This window comes from Plectropomus leopardus, chromosome 5 (genome assembly GCF_008729295.1).
Source record: "Plectropomus leopardus isolate mb chromosome 5, YSFRI_Pleo_2.0, whole genome shotgun sequence".
Classification (NCBI taxonomy): Eukaryota; Metazoa; Chordata; class Actinopteri; order Perciformes; family Serranidae; genus Plectropomus; species Plectropomus leopardus.
The window spans coordinates 33,850,384-33,873,872 of record NC_056467.1 but is presented as its reverse complement, the minus strand read 5'-3'; the positions used below and the strand labels follow the sequence as shown (position 1 = coordinate 33,873,872).

General features: G+C 39.9%; 1 protein-coding gene across 1 annotated transcript in view; it reads right to left on the bottom strand.

Moving 5' to 3' along the window:
* Nucleotides 1-23,489, bottom strand: part of bcas3 (BCAS3 microtubule associated cell migration factor) — a 273,341-nt gene that overhangs the window by 97,493 nt on the left and 152,359 nt on the right. The window contains 3 exon segments of the mRNA XM_042486205.1: nt 2,644-2,741; nt 3,066-3,262; nt 12,901-13,001. Coding sequence (XP_042342139.1) covers nt 2,644-2,741; nt 3,066-3,262; nt 12,901-13,001 — 396 coding nt within the window.

Genomic DNA, 23,489 nt, shown 5'->3' with positions numbered 1-23,489 from the left:
ACACACGCACACACACGCACGCACACGCACGCACGCACGCACGCACACACACACACACACACACACACACACACACACACACACACACACACACACACACACACACACACACACACAAACATACCCACTTCACTTCCAAGACTCATGTAACTGCATTACACTTTGAGAGTAAAAGACATATTTCAAAGGGGAATCCTCTCATCTGTGTGTGATTGGATTATCGAAACATTGAAACCAGATTAAAGGAGACATGTAAAGAGACATCAAAATCACTCCAAACTAAATCAGTCCTGTTCAGTGCTTGATAGACAATAAAGGCCAATTCAAAAAAATCACAATATGTAATTATAGAATAAAGACACAGTACACATAACAATAAGAGTGAAAACAACAGGATGAAGCAAAGCTGCTGAATGGCCTGTCTAACACACTGACTTTCTGTGTCAGACAACAGCAGAGGGTATCTCTTTTACATTAAACTCATTTTCCTTTTAACTACAGCAGGCTCCCACCTGAGCACTTGCAGTAGTACTTGGAGTATGTAATATGTGCAAAATAGAAGAACTGCCTCGCAGCTGTTTGCCTCCACAAACCCATCAAGCTGCAGTTACAGTTATCATCCATGTTTGTGAAAACATGGATGCTTAACACATATCTTCAACCCTGCAGAACTGAAGACCTGTACAATCAGCAAAGTTTCAAGGTGGGCACCAAAAATGAGTGTCATCAATTCAGTATGTGTCCCTTTCTGATCCTGAGATATGGCTAAAAACGTATTTTGTGAGGTCACAGTAACCTTAACCTTTGAGTACTAATATTCAATCAATTCCCTCTTGAGTTTAACTGGATGTTTGTGCCAAATCTGAGAAAATTCCCTCATGGCATTCTTATGGCTGAATTCAAATAAAAGAGCAGCCTGATGTTTTCAATTTATGCTTTGGTGAAAGGTTTTAGTCATCTCCATGGTAACCAGAGACACCCTGCAGTCCGAGTCTGTACTAAAGATTAATCTGCACAGACAACTGTTTAAATCACACAAACAACCTGCTGCATAAGTGTGTGTTTCTTATTGACCTTATTGACCCCAATCCGTCTCTGACATGCAGATTCTCCTCACTCGTTATGGTGGGCAGGCAAAAAAATTAATAAATCAATAAACACAAACTCTGTTGATTTCCTCCCGTGGTACTGACATGAAAAATATTTAGGTTTAGTAAATGTCTGATATAAGCCAGCCTAGTGAAGGGAGTTTGACCAGCCTCTGTCCTCTCAGCTCTGCAGGAGCTGCTGCTGACAGGAGGCTGCGTCTGCAGACAGAGACGCTGAATGCATGTCAGAGTTGGCGTGGATTTAAAATTATCTCCGTGGAGACAATAATAACACTACCAATCACATTATGCAACAAAATATGACACAGGGAATTTCTGCATGTGTGCGACATGAATGAAAAGTATTGTGCAACCCTTTTTCTCTGTCAAAAATATGTCATTTCTGTTAAGCAATACTCTTCAAAAGTGTTATGTGCCCAAGCATAAATTAGGCTTTAGAACAAGAATAGGTAAGAGGAGGTCACAATAACCTTGTGCTTTGACCTATGACCACCAAAATGTAAGCAGTTCATCCTTGAGTCCAAATGGACATCTGTGCCAAATTTGAGGACATTCTCTCAAGGCCTTCACAACACAGGACGGACTGATGGAACAGACAGACAGATGAATTTTTTGAACTTATTCAGAGTTATATTTCTTGGCAAAAATGATTTCAGCTGAGCAGTCTCCCTTTAGCTACAAAAAAGACACATGCCAAAAAATACCCCAAGTCTTTCAATGTCCTCTCAACAGGGGAAGCATTTGCAGGTACTTTACCGAGTGTATCATTTTGTCTCTGTATGCTTTCATTATGTACTAGAAAGCTAAAACTCTTAAACTGAGCAAAATCTCCAAATATTCCTTTAAAAATGCACAACTGGTTTGAGTTTGGACTCACATCCCTTTCCCACAGTAATCCCTCCAATCAGTGAAGGTTATAGCATTTGGTGCAGGCAAGATATAACAGCTTCAATTAGACTTAGATAAATTCAATTTTAGTCACCTCAGTAAAAAAAAAAAAAAAAAAACAAGTTTTCAATTTGATTGCCACATGGAACACGATCTAAACACTGGAACATTTGTCACCAGACAATTGACAATTAATACAGGAAATCTAAATGACAATTAGCAACAAAATGAAGCATAACAACGTGGCAATGTAGTATAGATGGCTACCTGCTAACTGTCTCTGAGACCTGGTAAATATCTGAATGCCTTTCTTCCATTAACTGGAACATTTATTTCATTCATCTGTCTTAAAAAAAGATAAAAAATAAATAAATAAATCATAGTGTTGGATATTAATGTAAGTATACCTAAATATGGCTCAAACATGGACCACAAAGACAGCACTACAACAGAGTCTGACTCAAATGATGAGATAGACGGGATACACCAGCTTTACACAACGAGAGACTGTACTAAGGTAGGTGGAATAGAATGAGCGACGTGTGAATGAAACAGGAGGGAGAGTTATAAAATGAAAGAACCAAAGATCACAGAGCAGAAGAGTAGGTGTTTCAATACAGCAGAGGAAACCATTACACTGTCCTACCTGATCCTGTGTCCATGATGTTGGACTGTCCTCTGCGATCAGCCACCAGACGTGATGAACCAGGCATGCTGACTGGGTCTGAACGGACTGGCTGGATCCTGCAATACAGTATATGTAAATAATTAAACACTTACAGTTAAATCTAAATCATTTTAGTAATGAAATTTAAAGCTGTCTATGCTAGAGAGATAATTGTGGGGATTCCTATGATTACATTATGATTATTATTTCTATGATTATCATATTCCTATCCGCACTCTTGTTTGGATAATTTCTTGGAAATTAGAGTGTCCTAACTTGTTTTTGAAAAAAAAAAAACAGGTATTTTTTGCAAACCCCCTTTATAATGAGTGTTTTTTCCTGATTTAGATTTTTAAGAGTGCAAATTCACACACCAAAACTCCTTGAAAGTTTCAAAGTACCTCAGGCTGTGCAAGTCCAGGTCGTCTGTGTCAAAGTCCAACAGGGGCTGCTGGACATCAGTTGGGCCCTGGGACTGAAGGACTGAGGAGGAGGAGGAGATGACTGTGGTCTGGCCTGAAGGGTGAATAGTCTTAAATTGAAACTGGGGCCCCATCCACAGGCGCCTGTGGGGCCCTGTATGGGTCACAATCTCCACCTGAGAATACAAGGGTATCAATGCAATCTCTCAGTGAACATTTCTTTCAGCAGTCTTTCTAAAAACAAACTGTGTGTTTCTATTGTCTTATTGTTCATGTTCTAAAATAAATAAAGCATCCATTACATCCCATTACATGACTTGCTATTACCTACTGAAATCTTAGTAAAATTTAAGTAAGATTACTTTGTCAGCACACAAAAAAAAATTCAAAAAATCAGCTACAAAGAAAATTTTGAAGGGCAGCAGTGTGAGTGCTCACTATGAAACACATACATCATAACTTCGTTCAACATAGCTCTCTTCTAAAGTCACTTTTTTCCAGGATACTTTCTGCTGTAAATACTGCCATCTAAAATTATTTGCAACATTTGCTTCATTCTGTCATGCTGTACACGCTACACATCCTCTGTGTGAGACACCGACACTGGAGGCACTCTTTAGTAGCAATATGAGATGCACTCGGCAGTAGAATTTTATGATGCTCCAAGCAACTGCAGCATTCTTAAGAGTGGAAACAAACCCTCGACTTTCAAGTGGAAGACCACTGTTCATTAACATTTGATTAACTTTAATCAAGTTAAGGTCAATCATAACTTGATAGTTGAAGTTAATAAAGAGGCTACAACTTTTTCAGAAAGTGGTATGCCATTGTGATTTAATGTAAATTAATCATATTATTTAACATAACTATTAGCTATTTTTTTTTTAAATTCTTATGTATTTCTGACATTCATTTTAATGCCTTTAACCTGACTGTTCCCAACACCATGTTCATCATCTTAATTCAATGTTATTATGCTAACATATTCCTGTTGAGACTTATCATAGAGTAAAGCTGAGGCTGATGGAAATTCAGTTAGTTTTGTAGGTATTTAGGCAGAAATGTAAGAATACAATTTTGACCTGATAATGGTGCTATATAAAAAGTTAGTCAGTTATCATAATTCATTCTGGAAGCAAAGTGGATTTGTGTGTCAAATTTCATGGCAATCCATCCAGTTGTCATCCATACATTTCACTCAAAACCACACATGGCAGCAAAAGGCTGGTGCTCGAGGAAAAGTCGGACCATCAACAAAGTCATAACAATTTATCAGCTGGAAGCCACAAACGTCTGAACAAAATGTCACAACAATCTATCCTGTTGTTTTGAATATTCCAGTCTGAACCAAAGTGGAGGACTGACCCATGAAACAATGGACAGACTGACTCTGCCGTCCACAAAACATCTGTGTCACTCTTTAAACATACCCTCCTCTACTAATCCATCAGCAATTAGTCCAGGACAGAGTCCTGGCAGTTATCCTGAGGAGTCAGCATCAGCGGATTTAACGTGGTTTGGTGTCAATCTATGTGCCAAATGTACTCAGTTGATTATAATACAACAACAGTAATAACTAAATACAGAGCATCTTTACAAAGTGCTTTGAAAAACAAAGCAAAGGCAGAAATGGAACACTCGGAGGGCAATATACCAAGAGAAAGCCAAACAGTCCCATCAAACATAAGCAAAACAAAACTTGGGCCGAGTTAATATAACAATAAAAAAAAAAAAAGAGGAAAAATAAATACAAGATTCAGGACACAAAATGACAATAAAAAAAAAGACAAAAAAAAAAAACAAGAAAAAAAAACAAAAACAATAAAACAACATAAAAAGGCAATAAAAATAAGTAAAACATAAATAAAATAAATAAAAAGAAAACATGACATTATAACAATTGGTTTTAAAAAGTGGTTTAAAAGAATTCACTGATTCTGTCAGTCTTGTCTCCCGTGACAGGTCATACCTAAGCTGAGGGCCAAAAGTCTGATCACCTTTAGTTTTAAGCCTCAACTTTGGAATGGCCCACCTGAGGATCTAAGGCAGCAAACTGGCTCATATGGGGTCAACATTTCTGTTTTCCAGACGAGCTTTAAAAGTGATGAGTCAAATCTTAAAATAAATTCTAAAATGCACAGGGAGCTAATGGAGAGAAACCAGAACAGAGGTGATGTGATGTCGTCTGTTAAAACCAGTTATGTGACATCCAAGTAAAAGCTTGCTGTACTCCTGCACCACTGAAAGTCTGAGGATATTGTCAGAACTCGTCAAGGTCTTGTGTGTGTTGGGAGTGCTGGCAGCATGATGGGAAACATTCCCAGGGGGTTAATAGGAGTGTGACATGAGCAACAGCATGGCAGCGAGGCTGAGGTGAGGCCTACTGGGAGAATAAGATGGTGCTGGCAAGGCAGGCAGTCCATGGGCGCCTGAACTGAGTGGCACTAATGCTGGCTGAAAGTAGGATAGGAGAGATCTTCGGAGTGGCTGACTCATAAACATTGAACTATCACTGCCTCCTCCATTCTCCATCTCCTTTTTGCCTTGAATTTACTGACTAACCATCCCCTGCCTTGGTCTCCCACTTTTCACTGCTCTCACACACTAACTCTGACTTTTCAACTCCCTGCAGCACTTAAAATGCCTCTTGTTGTCTCACTATTCACATTTCATTATCTTTATTTCGTATGTGTTGGTCTCTCACCTCAGCCCAGCTCTTAGCTCACAGTCTCGCTCCACTCCAGCTGCCAAGTGCCAACATCTCAGAAAAAAGTGACAGCTTATGCTCTCTTATTCCTCTGTGTGTCTATATTAACACACATATAGATGCAAACACACACTTAGATATAGGTGGTCCATCACAGTTGTGCATATTAGGCCACAGAAGGAGGGAGGAGGATTGCCACTTTGTGTGTATGTGCTTTGCCAGTTAACACCATAAATGTCACGCCCAGCTGTCGAGCTGAACAGCTGCCGGTGTGCTCTCTTTGCAGTGGGATGGAAGGTCCAGATGTTACAGTCCAGTGCCAACCCTCAACCCCCTCCCCTTCCATCTCGACGGACAGAGCCAATGACATGTTGCCTCAAATTTCACCTCAAAATCTTAACCTCAGTAGATCTGGCATCAAGGTGAATAATGGGTAAAATGCATGTTCGAAACCAAGGTAGAGGTAAGTCTGTATAACTGCATTGGGCTTTACCCACAGACTGTATAGAATAAAGGATGCAGCTACTGGCAAATACCCGCACTTGAATCACACCTTTCTAGTCATTTTTTGACCACTCAAAGTGCTTTTACACCGCAAAACACATTCACCCATTCACACATGCATTCATACACTGCTGGCATAGGCTACTGTACAAGGTGCCATCTGCTACTAAGTTTTGAATCATTTATACACACTCACACACTGACATTATCAGGAGCAATTTGGAGTTCTGCATCTTGTCCAAACTTTGAAAATTGACTGTAGGAGCTGGAGATGGAACCACCAACCTTCCAATAAGTGGACGGCCTGCTCTACCCCAGGAGCCATAGCTGCCCCGAGCTACCATGATGTCACCTATTGTTTTGTGGACTAAAATATGTTGTGCCTTCTTCATGCACAGTGCCCTAGAACACACACATATATCATGAATTACAAAAGACTAAAAAAGACTAAAATCTTGAACATTTTTTTTTTTACCATCAATCATCTCCTATGACCTATGTTACACCCTTTTCATCACATCAAATTGACAAATCTTTCCCAAAAAGCGGTGGGAAAGGAAAGGTTTTCAGTATGCCTGATCCTCACTTCGTTAGCAGTCACACTGACAATTTTCCAAAAGAGCTGCTTTCAAATCATCTTTAGTACAACCACAATTCAAAAAGTGGGAAAATATATAAAATGTGAATCAAAACAGAATGTAATGCTTTTACTAAGCCATGCTTTGGAACACATGCAGATTGTGGCTTGGCATTGTTTTCCTGGAATAAGCAGGACATACCTGAAAAAGACTTCGCCTGGATGGTGACGAGATGTTGCTTAAAAACCTGTATGTACCTTTAAGCACTTATACGACCTTCACAAAGATGTGAAGTTACCCATGATACCTTGAGCACCTATCACCCCAACAACATCATAGATGCTGGCTTTGAACTTTGAGCTGGTAACAATCTAGATGGTCCTTTTTCTCTTTATCCCAGAGAACATGACATCCATGATTTCCAAACATTTCACAATGCTCCCTGTCTTTGGTTGCTCATGTCCCAACTTTTATGACACAGGTTGTAGGCATCAAATCCAGAATTAGAATATATTTACACATAAAAATATCAGTTTGACCATTAAATATCTTGTATTTGTACTGTATGGTCAAAAAGAATTTGTAAAGCATTGCATTCTGTTTTTACTTTAGTTTTAAATCGGGTCCCGACTTTTTTGGAGTTGGGGTTGTAATTAGAAGTATGTTAATGAAAAAGTTTGACTGTTGAAGTGGTGAACCTCGTGCTGTCTTGGCTTGTGAATGTCTGAGCCTTTTGAGGATGCCCTTTTCATTAACAGTCATGATACTATCACAAATTACCAAATAAGCTGGTTATCGGTAGAATGTTCCAAACAGGTGTTTTTAAGCACTCCAAAACTTTTCTCAGTCTTTAAGAATAAAAAGCAATGACTGTCCAGCTTATTCAGAGTAATGGTCCATGGTACGGACCAACGTCATCTGCAATAACAGTAGTTCAAAGACATATCACCAATAATATTTAATACTGTCCGGATGGTATGGTATAAGAAACCATAAAAGATCATCATCAAAGACCCTCTTCTAAAAGCATGACAAAAGGCAATAATATAACAAGCCAGAGGGGAGTGAAAAACACTGAACTAGAAAGAACTCCAGCAGTCTGATACTACATCAAGCAACATTACTATATGTTATAGCAGCAGTGTTACTAGTGCAATTCAATACAAAGAAAATCACAATTACATATAGTTAAGAAGTTACAAAAAGGAAGAAAAGTTAATGATTTCAATAGCTTTTTACTATCACTTACAGTATCTTGACCCAGTGCGCAAGTTTTTATACAAATTTCCCAGTCTTTTGTTGCCCCTATGGCAACTTTTTTGAAATGTACTGCAGGCATCAAATTTAGAGTGAGTGTATATTTACAAAAAACAATGAAGTTTATAAGGTTGAACATCAAATATTTTGTCTTAGTACTGTATTCAGTTTAATACAGGTCGAATACAATTTGCAAATCATTGCATTCTGTTTTAAAACAACACAGCATCCCGACTTTTTCGTAGATAGAGTTGTACATGCTAAGGTATAAAGATCTTGAAGAATACATCACTACCACTGCTCTGACAGGAAGTCGACAAAAATCTAGGTTAGTGCAATGGATAGTTTTGCTCCTGGCAAACTATCATGGCAGATATAGACCAGGGCCTCTGCAAGCTAAGTGGGGTGCATTTTAACTAATCAATTATGCATGCAGTGGAATTATTGATGGTGAAAATGTAGTGGGTTACCTGCCGACACCAGAGATGAGTGCATTGAGGGTTAACCAAGCTGAAAAGACAGAGTGTGTGTACTGGATTTTTCTAACATGCCTTGACCAAATGCTGTGAACATTTCAGCACAATTTAGGATGTCGTTTATGATTAAGAAGAAGACACAATGGATGTGATCCTGTTTCACTCAGCCAGAAGAGTAAATGTGCATCAATCCAAAAATTTAAGATCCAAATACTGTTAGCAAATATGAATAAACAAGAACATGTAAAAAATGAATTAAGACTAAATCTTTGCATTGACAGTTTGGGTATTTGGACTGCTAATTCTTAATTTGTTAACACTTTCTATGAAGAGAACTGTCACAGCTCAGGTTTCTTAGGTTGTTTTCATTCATTCATGTTGTTTCCTGTTTTATTTTTCCGCCTGGTTCACCAGTTGTAACAAGAACATCCATAATGCATTGTGATGGCATTCATAGTAAATAAAATGCATTTATAATGCTTCATGAATACACTCATAAACACACATAATGCTTACTGATGCACTATATCAACAGTCATAAATCATTATAGATTTGACTTATAATGATTTATAAATGGCAAAGGTGTTATGGATGCTCTTGACTTGTTATAAACTAGAGGTTGAATGCTGGGGCTTATAATGCATTATAAATATCTATACTCGATTTCACAAAGACTGGGGATCTTGCAGTGTCTGAGGTGGACAGAAATTGATGCAGTCCTTGAAGTCTGCAGTGAATATGCTATATGCTGTCACTAGCTAGCTAGCTAACCACTGTCCCCATACCCAACAGGCTATCTGCAAGCTAAGTTAGCCACTGGGATGTTTGCTATTAGCCTACAAGCTAACCGCATGATTTAGCTGAAGATTGCTTGGTTCAAAAATACATGATTACTTGATATATGAATTTTGAAGCTAGCAATGGTAAGTTGAACCATATGGTTATCTTGCAGGCTAATGGTAAACAATCCAATAGCTAAAGTTCGCTTGCAGAGGCCCCTGTGTGGTTAGCTCGCTAACTTACAGCGTGCAGCATACTCACCAGGGATTTCAGAGCTGCATCTCTGCCCACTTCTTTCTTCTCCAGTGTTTAGTGGTACAAATGGGAGGCCATGTCAAAGAGTCACTCTTTATCTCTGCTCAAATCCACTCTGTCCACCTTTTCCACAAGAGAACCGAGACCTTTTTTTTCCTGAATGCGAGGACGTTCGTCTGCTCCCACCCTACTGTACTGTGACTGACTAGTAGTCTGTATTATTGTGCTGTGATTGGCTAGTACTCATTGTCTCCAGTTATATTCTTCAGTCAGTTGAAAAGTGTATATAAATGTGCATATTTAGCTACATTTGTCTTTGACTGTGGAAAAAGAGGACAATGTGGAGCTAAGACGGGAATAAGATTTCTTCTGGTGCTGTAAGCTAGCCAGCTAACCACTGTATGGTCTACCTGTTAGCTAACATTAGCTACTGGATTGTTTGCTATTAGCCTGCAAGCTAACTGTATGTTTGAACATAAAATTGCTATTTTCAAAAATCATATCATGTATCCATGTATATGAGTGGAGCTAGCAATCTTCAGTTAAATCATATGGTTAGCTTGTAGGCTAATAGCAAACATTCCAGTGGCAAACTTAGCTTGGAAATAGCCTGTTTGGTATGAGGACAGTGGTTAGCTAGCTAGCATATGGCATACTCACTGTGGATTTCAAGGGCAGCAACAGTTTCTGTCCACCTCTGACATTGCAAGATCCACAGTCTTTGTGAAATCTAACTCTGTGGCTAAAAGCTCTGACTCTCTGACACATTGTCAAAATTCAGTCTTTTTAAATTTATTTTCAAAATATTCCAGTGAATGGTACGCATTAATCACTTATAATGAGGCATATATTATTATAAATGCATAATAATAATTGTACTTTACTAAACACCTACAATGAAACATTATGATGAAGAATAAATTATCATAAATGCATCAATATGCACCTCACTTTACTTAACACATACAATGATAAGTGTAGATATTTATAATGCATTATAAGCCCCAGTATTCAACCTCCAGTTTATGACAAGTGAAGAGCATCTGTAAGACCCTTGCCCCTTATAAATCATTACAAGTCATTATAAGCCAAATCAACAATCAAAAGTTGCTTTCCAACTTAAACTCGGTGTATTCTATCTTCTTTAAAATGTCAGCTTATTTCTTTTAGACAGAAGTTAAACTAAACAAAAAAGGTATGTAAATCAAAACTCCACTTCACTGTCTTCTGGGTAAATAACAAAAAAATTCAGTTCTTCTCTGTCTGTCTTAATCATTAGGTTCGTTTGAGCTGAGCTGCACCTCGCCTGGACAGCGGATAAGAGCAGGCGGCCGCAGCAGGAGGCAGTGACAAAAAGCTGCGATCAGGTCAGACGGTCTTCTGACTCTTCAAGCAGCCTTCAGTCTGCACAGGAAGCCATGGAGGCACTCATATCCTGTTAGATTTTATTTCTATTCATTCAAATCTTATCAGATCCGTTCATCAGTCTGTTTACAGTCTCAAATTATTGTATTGATCACAGTGTAAATTTTTAAAATATTATACAGGCGATCTGTTATTTCTGTTCATGGTTCAGCCTTCATTTACATGAATTCTCATGTAAATCAGTATTATATCAGTTTGTTGCTGTATATAAATCCGCTAAGTACACCTGTCACCCTAAAAAAAACTACATCAAAACCATCAAAGAAGCTCTCAGATCAGTCAGACAGCCTATGCTCAGGGCTTCACATCTGTACACGTTATTTTAAGAATCCTCACACCACACTCAGGATACTGACCACAAGTCTCTGTGCTGTTTAATCCTGACTCTTTATTTTCCGTCTTGCTTTAAAATAATTAAAATACAATACAATAGACTCTGTATTGTTTATGATAAATGCAGTTAGTCTTTGTGACTGCAAAACATCACTGTCAGTCACAACAAAAATTACTTCAAATAAGACAAATGAATTCCAAATTTCTGAAATTCAACAACAATAAAACGTTTATCTGGCACGTCATATTGGTAAGTCAACATCAGGTCAACCAATCAGCTGTTTGATCAGCTGAGAGCCAGGTGTTAGCAGTTGGCGGAGAGCACCTGCGGCGCCTGGCTCTAAAATCTGCAGCCACCTCAGAGCAAGTCAGACTAGGCTCGTACACAAATCTAACCGACGTGCATTGCTTGTTGACTGCTGGTGATCGGTTCGGCGCAGAACTTGGTAGGCTCGAACGAACCTATCGTCTTCTCCTCCACATGCACTGATTCCCCCTCCCCTTCAGCTCCCTCACTCGGGCAGTCAGCTGATTTGTTTGAGCTGAGCAGCATTTGCTGTACTGGCTGCCTGCCTGCTGGCTCACTGTGGGTCTTGTAGTGTTGTACTGGATGCCATGATGGTTTGTAGTCCTTGCTGCAACCACCGAGAGGGAATGTTTCACCTCTAATTGACTACCTCTCATGACATCACAACTCCTAAAACCCCGCCAAAACAGGTATGTTGGCATGAGTTTGCATCTGTGTGGACCTAAATAAAGTTAAATTAGGCGAACACGTTTTTTTTCTAACGATTGGCTTGGGAAAAATCGATTCCCACCGCCCCACATAAACCAGGCAGAGTGGAGGCAATATCAAACTGAAGATGTAAATGGAGTGTAATAAGTTGACGATTCTAATTTCAGGCAACTTTATTCACTCTGATTCCCATTTACAGGAATGAGTAGTCTCAAGTTTATGTCAGGCACATATCCAAAAACAGTGTTCTTTTTGGTAGCTATTTCAGATTTAGTATCAGTCTTTGGACAAAAAAGCTAGTTTTACTTTTAATCACATTTTAGCCATTTTTGTCCTTCATATGTTTAGTCCAGTTTTCATCTATGCCATTTCAAATTGATTTATATGACAAAAACTTGTTATATTTTAGTCAAATTTTAGTCATTACTTTTAGTCACTTAATTACTTTTAAGTACATTTTTTCCAAAAACCTAATCATACTGGGCTAATACAGGTATCAGAAATTAGAATTAAGGTGATGGGTTATTCAAAGTGAGTAAGTAAACAGAAACAAACACATAAAAAAAACCCCAATCACAATCAAACTCTCAACATTTTCATCAAGAATCAGTGTTACTTTTCACCAAAGCGGCTAAGTAAGCCATGAGAGCACAGTGACTGAACTGTGGTTGTGGTCTCACAGATTGTAAGGTAACATAAATCACCTGCCCGTCACAGACTGACTTAATGTCACTGTAATGTTGGTTAAGGTAGAGGTCTGACCTGAGAGAGCCACTCCTCATCCTCCTGACCACTGTGGTCCGACGCCAGGCTGTCCGACGACTCGTGACGGGTGATTGGGCCTGGGCTTCCTGGGGGCATCGCTGAGAGGACACACACACAAACACACAATTATATGACAATGATGACATTTGATAATTTGAAGCTGACAATATTTATGCCAATGCCCAATATCGCAGTTTTCAAACAGAAAGTATCGCTGTTAATTTAAGTATTTCCTACTTAATGATTTTCTTAAAAGTGTAAATGCCTCCAATATTATAAAATATGACAGTGATGCAGCAATCAAAGAGGGATATCAGTAAGTCAAAGCTGACTGAGCAGCCAGACAGTGAAACACATATCACCATTAACTATTTGCTATATTTACATAAAACAGGCTGTACAGAAAAATGATTACTGGCTACTTTATCAGTGTGTTAGCATCATGAGGATTGATTGATATGGTATTTGACAGCCAATAATGTCCAGGGTGAAGTCAGTGACAGCAGTTATTTTCTGTCCAGATATTATCTTAAATATAATCTTAAATATCTTAAATATAGTCTAACTTTGTAACCGGCAAGTAAAAGAGAAACAAAATAAATAAATAAAAAACTTTTTTCTTCTCTCATATGGGGGTATGGGTGCATGAAGTAAGTGCACAGTTAAGTGTGAGGGAGAGAAACAGTTTGTTTGTGTGTGTGTGTGTTATAAAGAGAGAGAGAGAGTGACAGAGAGAGCCAGAGACAGATGGGGCTCTTGCAGGCTTGAATAAGTAGGCGTGGAGAATGAGGCTTAATGTGAAGAATCAGTCCTTCCTCTGTCTCCCACCTCAGAGATGGGTTTGTTTAACACAAGAATGGCTATTAAACTTGTCAAGTCCACATCTGGAGCACAGGAGGCACTCCTGTCTTTATCTACACCCACACACACACAAACAAACTGACACACGTGCCAGGTGTTCATATACTTCTGTTGGAGGGAACTTGGTGTTTGGCACTTGTGTAAAAAATATCACACCCCACACACTGACACACACATTTCCCTTATAGAGTATAAGGCCTGCACATGTCTTACACCTGCTTCTGAAGGAATGCCCAGTGTGCGTATAAATGTGTTTAAGAAATAAAAATGTTTGGAACGCCTGGATAGAGAATGTGAGCAGCTACGGAGACTGAAAAGACAGAGAAGAAAGCGCCATCTACAGAAACCTCAACTGCATCCACAGAAAACCAAAACAAAGACTTCAACTGCAGTACACAACATCAAACGTTCCTAATTCACTTGTACACAAGCTTGTGAAAGAGGACTGTGACTCGAACAACTGCCACATAGAAATATCTGAGAGTGTCACATGGGATAAGCATGAGAAAATACAAAAGGAATATAGTCAGGAACTGGGAGAGAAAGGTCAGAGATATTCCTGTCACTCAAAGTTCCCAAAGAATTCATTCATCAGTAAGACGTGATCTTACAAAAAATATCTAAAAGACTGACGACATATATGACAGAATAAATCGACCCCGACTGCATTATCTAGTTGTGTTTGTCCGACTTTGTGAAATTCAGTTTAATACAATTTCAGTGGGACTGACATGTTTAAATGTATTTAAAGGTCCAGATATAGTTGGGCTAAAACCATGACTGTGGCCAAAACAATCTCCTACATCAAGCCGAACCAGTGAAAGAGACTGTGGTACTGATTTTTTTATAACCCAGGGTTTTTTGGGGGGGAGTTTTCCTCAGATGACGTGAGGGTCTACGGACAGAGGGATGTTGTATCCTGTAAAGCTCTCTAAGGCAAACTGTGATTTGTGATAATGGGCTTTATGAATAAAACTGACTTGACTGTAAGACAATAAGTCTTTTTAAAGGGTTAATTTATACATTTATAGAACAATTTTCATGTTTGTTTATGTCCAATATTTCTGCATTTACCCAAATAAAAACAAAAAGGGGGAAATGGAAATCAGTTTGTGAATGTTATTCAAAGTTCAAAATAAAAATCTTTCATGGGACTATTTGTCTCGAAGGACTGAGATCCTCCTGTTTAACTGAGAGAGAGAGAGAGAGAGAGAGAGAGAGAGAGAGGAGGGTTTTCATGCTGTTTTGAAGCCTATGTTGTGTTACTTATTAAAGAAAATCACAACTCCCCTCTTTCTTAATCCTGCCCTCACTCCCAATGACAACCCCCCCCACCCCCCTCTCTGACCCTTGGGGCCAATAATTGTTCCATAATTAATTATTGATGTTCTGAAGCAGTTGGTGGACTGGCTGGATCAGGTTTCCAGTGGGGAGGGGGCTTTCAATGGCAGGAATAACAGCCAGGCTCTGGCGTGGGGAGCTAGTGGTCATCTCAATGGGTCAGGCAAAGACATAACAGTGTGTGTGTGTGTGTGTGTGTGTGTGTGTGTGTGTGTGTGTGTGTGTGTGTGTGTGTGCGTGTGTTAGGAGCCAGACTGAATCCAGCAGTAACAGCCATATCTACCCATCTTAGGGCCTGGCTAGCCAGCCGCTTGGCCTCCTGCTTTTACAATGCTCATTACTGGCTCCTAAGAGACAGAACATCAATGCAATTTCACAGACAGCAATTTTTTTAAGTGCAAACTTATTGCAGTGCACTCAAGAAAGGAGTCTGAATGTATGGCTATAGGCACAGTAGAAATGACCATGTTGTGCTACTGATGTATCTGAAGGAACATCAGAGAATACGCGAGTACTGTGGCGTCTTCACTTTAAAATGATGGTAGAGAAATGGAAAAGGATATGGTTCATCGCAAGAGTAATGGTTCTCCTCAGAAAAGCACATAACACACAGCACAGACACTCAGAGATTTTGAGAAAATGTACTGAATGTTTGTCCAATAATGGCCTTTGTTGATCCAATTATGCATTGCTGGACAATTAAAAGTGAAACTCAGAATTACTATGACAAAGACAACTCATCCTTTTGCAGGTTGAACATGTCATCACTATGTTGTTGGAATATATGAAGCTATCCATATCAAAAACTGCACTGCTTTAAACAGCTGTTTTGTGTTTCTTCAGGTTCAGGTGAAATGATGACATACAGAGGGTAAGGCTGAGTAACAGATTCATTCATTTAAGGGCTCATCTGGTGGAGAAACACAGCACAGTCATTAAAAATATTACATGATATAATATTTACATAACTTATACCTCTGGAAAGTCTTTCATTGTGGTGACTGCTCGATAAATGATGCACTACCAGAAATGTATACTTGTAAGTGCTACTAGATGACTTTCGTCCCATTGCACTGTGGCAGAGATGAGCTAAGTTATGCTTTTTTGACAGAAAATAGAAGTCCACTTCTGTGTTATATATGCAGCCATTCTCATTCCAGTCGTCAAATGGTGCCACTTTGACAGTGCTTTCACCTTACGATCCCAATGCCAAAAGCCACCTTTTGCATCCACATGATACGCTGCTGGACAGCATCAGCTGAGAACGTGGCCGGACAGAGCCCCGCTGTGTTATGATATGTCGCCAGACGGCAGGATGGCATCTGCAGCTGCAGCCTGATACACAGACAGGGGTGTCATTTAAGAATGCAGCAGGATGGAACCTGTTGCGTACAAACAAAACCCTGGACTTCCATTCCGTCTCCTTCCCCTAATCCTAACCATCCATGCCAGCATGTGTGTTTGATGAGGCCCCGCCATTGGTTGCCATGTGCATTTGTTATCTAAACATAACCACATGCAGCGTCATCCCATCATGTGCTTGTGTTGACACGGTAGCGGCGTCCCAGAACATAAAGAGCAGATGTAGAAGGGTGCATACAGAGTGATATGTTGATGCAGAAGTGCACTGCAAAGCAGCAACATGTGACGAGCTGGAACAAGAGCATGTTTGTTTGTGTTATCTCTGAATGCAATTTCTGAATGTGTCTGTATAACGAATCTTAAAAAAAAAGAAAAAAAAAAATCAATTATATGACCAACTTCTCACCAGCAATGGCAGAAGAGGAAAAACAATACTGTCCATCAGTAGAGCCATGACTCACCAGCTATTTGCTTCTGATATCAAAGATAAGCTTCAACTATAAGTCATAAAATATGATTTCCAGCCAACTCGTTATAATAACTGCCTAGTTAAAGAAAGGGAGGATTTGTTTTTGTTTTTCTGTTGCTTTAACAGCCATCCTGGTGATTATGTGCTTACCCACATAAGCAGACAGGCCTGTTCCCTGCAGGCCAGAGGAACAGAGTTGTCTCTGTCACAGTCTTTATTGAGTGTGGAGAGAGTGGTGTTTTGCTGTGTTGAAGGCCAGTAGCCAGTGGCCTGTTAGCCAAAGCAGTGAAGCAGGGAGTCAGAACAAGAACAAAGACTGCCTAGGTATTGATGTAGCCCGGCCTCCTGGGGCCTTGGGCCAGGGGCCGGAAAGGCCGATCTGCAGAGCTAGATAAAGGCCGAACATTCTGATAGACGAGGGGACCTGGCTGCATGGTGGACAGAAGACCGCTGTCTCATCTGGGCTGCCCACTCTGTTCGCCTTTATCTCTTTCATTTGTATTTTTAAAAGATTCATTTTGTTTGTCTTTTCTTTCTCCGCGCTGCTTTGACCTGCTCGACTTGGCTGCCAAACATTTCACTTGCTCGGCTCCCTCTCGACTGCTCCACCTGTCTCTCTTCTCGCTTTCTTCTTTTGAGTAGTACTCTGGCAGATAGGTGCTGGCATACTGACAAACTGGGATAGCTTAGTCATTTTATATCATTCAAGGCGTATTTGACTGACAGTTCCTTCATTCAGCCAGCGCTACACTTACCCCATCCTTTCTCTGCCTCTCTTTGATTACTGACCCAGTCATGGCGCCACGGTTTCTCTTTACCAAACGCCTGATGCTCCAAAGCCTTCACTCTGGCCCCTCTCTCGGAGCAATTAGATCTATTGACGAGGCAACTGTGGCTGGCCTGTCATGGGCCTCAATGTCCCAAGGGAACAGCCAAGCCAGCCAGTCAGTCAGTCTCCACAATTAGCACATTATATGACAGGTAGGGAGGGGAGGGCCACAGCCAAAAAGCATAGCCTCTTTTGCTGCCATCACCGTCAGGCTCAAAGGAGCCAGCCAAATATACAGGTGGTAAATTATTCACCGGTTTGTTTGCTTCAGAGCAACTTTGCGGTTAGGGGAAGAGGTGTCGGAAAACATACTGCAGACAGCTACGTAAATATCACCCTGGAGAAAAAAAGAATCATCTGTGATAAATATAAAAAATAAAATAAAAAGTCTGAATGTAGCTAATAAGGTTGTGAAAACTTGACATTGATCAAAGTATAGACCCTGTTATGATAGAGATTGGAGTCGTCTTTCTGTTGGCTCGAGACTGCTTTTATGAAGCCAGATCATACTACAGCATCTCCTCTGTTTGTGAGTATACTGTATAAAGTGTGTCTCTCTCCTCCTTATCTCTCGGAGGCAGCGCTGCACGCGGCTGTCCTCTGCAAGGCTGAGTGCTGCCAGTAGCTGCTACAGATGGACAGGTGGAGATAGTGACCATGAAGTGGCGCCACTGTTGCCTTTTATCATCCCGTCCTGGAGGCTCCGGTCTGGCCTGACCCCTGCCCTTCCTCTCCCCTTCCAATTCCTTTCCCTGCATACTGCATTTTTAATCAGCCTGGGTCATCCAATATAGAGCCATGAGACCAGAGACCACGGGCTGCCAATCAAGTGCTGCCACCTCCTCACCGTGTGCCACCTTCCTGCACACTGTTTGTTAGACAGCTGGCTGACACAGATATTTATACAGACCTGTTCGCCTCTGTTTTCTGACTCTTACAGAACTTCTGTTTCTTATTAAAGATCTCCTCATCTCATTTCCTCGTACTTGTTCTCCCTTCTGATGCTTAAATTGCCGATTTAACCCTTTGAAACCTGGATTGACATTGTTTTTTTTGTGCTGTATTCAGACACCTTTTACAGGTATTTAAACCTTTGAACCCTGGGAAAATTGGTTTAATTCCTTTTGAAAACATAGAGAAAAAGAAAATGAGCATCTTGGTAAGAAATATCCCACAAATTGTTGGAAATTAGTAGATTTAGAAACCATTTTTTATAAAGCTAGGGAAAAAATTCCACAGCACTACACCTTTAATTATCATTATTATAAATATACGATGATTTTACAGAATTACCATAAAACTTCAAATAAAGCCTAGTCCCAATTTAACACCCAGTCCTTTTCACTAGTCCGATGTGGCGACACATTTTGACAAAAGAAGGCCTAGCTCAATTAGAGGCCCAGTCTGGTTGCCATGCAGTTAATTCTAGAAAATGACACACAGCTATATGTCCCCCTCCAGTCCAGTAACTCTTTAGATAACCTCCTTACCTGCACCATTGACATCAGATGCAGGATGTTACACTGAGATTTTAAATAAAGGTCTGACTAACTCAACCAGCCTGATTTACAGCAAACCTGGTTCCCTTTCTTTTAATTTCAAGATCAAGATAAAATTTATTGTCCGTGGAGGGAAATTTGTCTTGGGCAACAATGCCACACAAAAACTGCAATCACAGAACAGACACAACAAGCCGACTGTTAAAAAACCTTGGTATAATATCTGATGAAGACCTTCGTTTCGATGCCCAAATAAAATAATGTTGTTCAGTCGTGCTTCTACCAGCTTAAAAAGATCTCTCAAATTAGATCTTTCTTGTCTCCCCCAGACTGAGTTATACATGCTTTTGCTATTTCTTGACAGGACTATCGCAATGCTCTTTATGCTGGTATTAGTCAGAGCTCCATTCATTGACTCCAATTGGTCCAGAACGTTGCCACCTGAGTTTAAAGGGCACTAAAAAATATGAACACATTATTGCTGTTTTAGCTCATTTACATTGGCTGCCTGTTACTTATCGCATTGATTTTAAAATTTTAATGGTCACATTTAAATTACTGCATGGCCATTCTCCAAATTACTTTAAAGAATTATTGACCCCTATGTACCCAAGGGTTCTCTCAGATAAACGCATGCAGCTCTGCTCGTTGTTCCCCTTTCTTGGCTTGTGACAAAAGGTGATCATGCCTTTGCTGTCAGAGCCCCGAAACTGTGGGACTCTTTTCCCACTGTAATCAGACTCGCTACTTCATTAGCATCTTTTAAATCGCTTCTTAAGACTTTCTTTTATAGGAAAGCATTTCTGAGTATTTAATAGGTTGCTGTTGCTATGTTTTATTTACCCTCCGCAACCATTGTACATGATCACTATGTAGTTTGCATTTTATTTTGTTGTCATTTTAGTGCTACCTTGTTTTTATCTGTTGTTTCTCTGAAAAGCATTTTGTAACCTAGTTAAGAAAAGTGATAAAGACATAAAGTTTATTATTATTATTTATAAGTTCTTTGGATGTATAAAGCCAGGAAGTTGGCTACGTGCTGGAAATAACATTAGTTACCTGCTTAGGTCACACATACAAATATGAATGTTTAAACTTATGTCAATATGGACATACGACACACATCGTTAACTTGGTAAGATTCTCTGCAGTTTCATCATTCAGCTCATTTTACTGAAACCATGAGCCCCAAATTATCAGCATAGCAAACAAGAAAGATACAAAAAACAAGTTAGGAGATGTAAAAGACTATTTTTTAAAACGATAGAGAAAATGTCCAGTGAACTATAATCATAATTCATTTTTTTTTTTACAGAATTTATATAAATTCTAAAGCTTTTTTTCATTTCATTATTGCATATTTTGTTTTATTTTCTCATTGTTTTTTTGTTTGTTGTTTGTATGTTTGCTTGTTTATTTGTTTCTGGTTAAAATTTCTTGGTCATTTCTTTATTTGTTGAATAAAATAAAGCCAATTTTTCCAGGCCTTAAAAGATTAAATAAATAATTAGATTGTATTTCCATCTTTGCTAAGCAGGTCTTGTGTGAAAGGAGATAAAAGCCCATCCCATACAGACGCCTGTCACAAATATAGGCCTGCTGAGTTCACGGATTTAAGCAAATGCTATTCTATAATTTTTAAGCAGTTTTTTTCAGGTCCCTTCACTCTTTTTTGCTTGTTTATTTATCTATCTATTTATTTACTTTCCTGTTTGTTTGTTTTGCTAATTTTTTGCTAATTTCTGGGTCATTTTTTAAGTTGTTGGTTGCCTTCTTCCCTTTTCCCAATTTGCCCAGGTTTTAAACAGTTAAACCAGACCCGGATAGTACAATTTGTTCCGCAAGTAAGAACTGTGTGTCTTGTTCGTTTCCTCTGCAGCGGCATGATCTTTATGCTCAGCAAGACGCAACTGGACAAGGGGAGTATGGCTGTGCTGTAATTCATCCTAAGGTCAAATTGACTCTTTCTCCTGGATCACTTCTCCGTTGTGCTGCCAAGCCCTGGAGGAAACATCAGAGGAGAGCGCTGGCAACGGGATGCATGCTGAGAAACAGGATGTTGAGAGTTTGTGCTCGGGTGCAAAGTGCAGAAATGGAAGGTGGCACTCCAAGAGCAACTCAGTCGGTGTTGGTGGTGTCTAGGACGCTGGCCCGGAGGGAAGATGGCAGGAGCGCAGGAAGTGGGTAGAGAGCTGCACAATTATGTTTATAGCATTGTGACATCGCATTGGTTTACACTTGGCCGGTTTAAGGGAATAAAAAGACACTGCGGTGTTATCTGGCTATCGTTAATTGGATGTAAATGTTAATGCAATGACTCTCTCATTATGCAGCCAGTTCCGCTGCCCATGCTGGCAGACAGAATGGTGGAATAAGCTGACGCGCATGCCCGTCACTCCAACATGTCCTCATCGCTCTGACACTAGGAGAGACCATTAGCACTAATTTGAGAAAATATCCTACCAGTTAGACCTGGAGCACTGCAGAAGTCAACAGAGACGAGTAGAGAGATTAGGCTAAACACAGCTACCACTTGCCCTAGAGCAGCCGCAAGCACTAATTACAGATTTTGTGTGTTTATAATTATGGAGTGAGCTCAAAACGCCAGTCTATTCCAGGGGATGGATTGATTCCGTGTGTGGCCATCCGTATGCAGTCTGTGCTTTTGCGAATTGGCCTTTCAGTGAGCAACCTAAAGTGCTCAGTGCTCTGTGCTTGTTACTGAATTAGAGAGAGTTTAGGGTGTCAGCTAATTGGTCTGAGTGCGGGATCTTATAGCATTGTGCTAGCATGTCCTCAAGCTGGCCTGTACTATGGCCGGAAAAACATGGATTCAAGGTGCAGAACCAAACTGAATATCGGGCTCAAAAGACATAGAATAGTAGAAATGGTGGAAATATCTTTCACCAAAGTCTTTGAGAGAGGAAATGTTCTGGCTGCTGGCTGGAGAGGTCTCTTCTCAGCATGTGGTACCAATAAGAGGCTGACGACTGGCTTTGAACACAGTCAACATGGAAAATCAGCAGGGAATAGTGACTGCATACCGTACATAGAGAAAAAAAACACATGGCTATGTTAGCCTGTGCAAACAAAACATACTGAGACATATTCCCTTCCTATATTTTGATTCATACATGTAATAAACAAAATGGTAGTCAAGGCAAATACACCACTGGCATCAATGCAGTTGGTAATTAAAGTCCCTTTGTAGCGATTCATTATTATTTTGCAAAAAATGTAACTACTTTAATTTATTAGATTGGCAGGAGAAATTTTTTATTAAAAAAATGACGTGAGAATGTCAGCGATTAAGCACAAAAGATACAGCTGAGACAAATCGCACATTAAGAAGGACATGAAGTTGGAAAGGTTGATTTATCTGAAATCGCCAAGTCAAGTCAAGCGTATTTTTATATCACAAATTTGCCTCAAACCTCCTGCAGACTAAGATTTTATTTTAGATCTTATGAGTTTAGAGCAGCTAAACTGTGCCACACAGATCTAATAAACTTGAGTACGACACCAAGTTTGATGTATGCAGACTGCGATGACAACCGCTACTGAATCAGAGACTACGACCTACATCCATCAACGTCAATATGTAAAAACAAAACGTCATCAGTGTGCATCTTCCCTCTGTTGTGATAAGAGAAAGATGAAAGCAAACATGCAAAGAGCCCTCACTATATTGCGATTATGTGTGTCTGTAGAAGAGGAGGAGGAGAATGTGGACGCGGCCATGGCCGGGGAAAAGAGGCCAGCTTGGCATGCCAATTTTACAATGAGAGCTTGAAGTATTTATTATCATCTACTAGCATTGAGCAGAGTCACGCTGGTCAGTGTGTCATTTCATGCTGCATTTCTTTAGGTTGGTTGGTAGATGTAGGTCATAACAGCAGCCATCCCAAATTTTGGGATGACCTTTGACCATGAATGACCAAGACAACAACATCCCTGAACCTCTCTCACTACGCGGTGGGACCACCATTTTAGAGCAAAGTTTGACAAACTTAACAGGTTCACAAGTCACTTGTGGTCTATTCAGAATGGACATGCGACCTGCTTTTGGACCGCGACCCTCCAGATGGAAAGCAATACTTTAGACCATGCACTATAGATCCTTTAAGCAGGGGTCAGGTCTGAAGTGAGGATGGTGCAAGGAGCAGTGCACACTGCTGTCTGCCACATTGTTATTTTTGATGTGATCACAAGTCTTAAGGTTCGG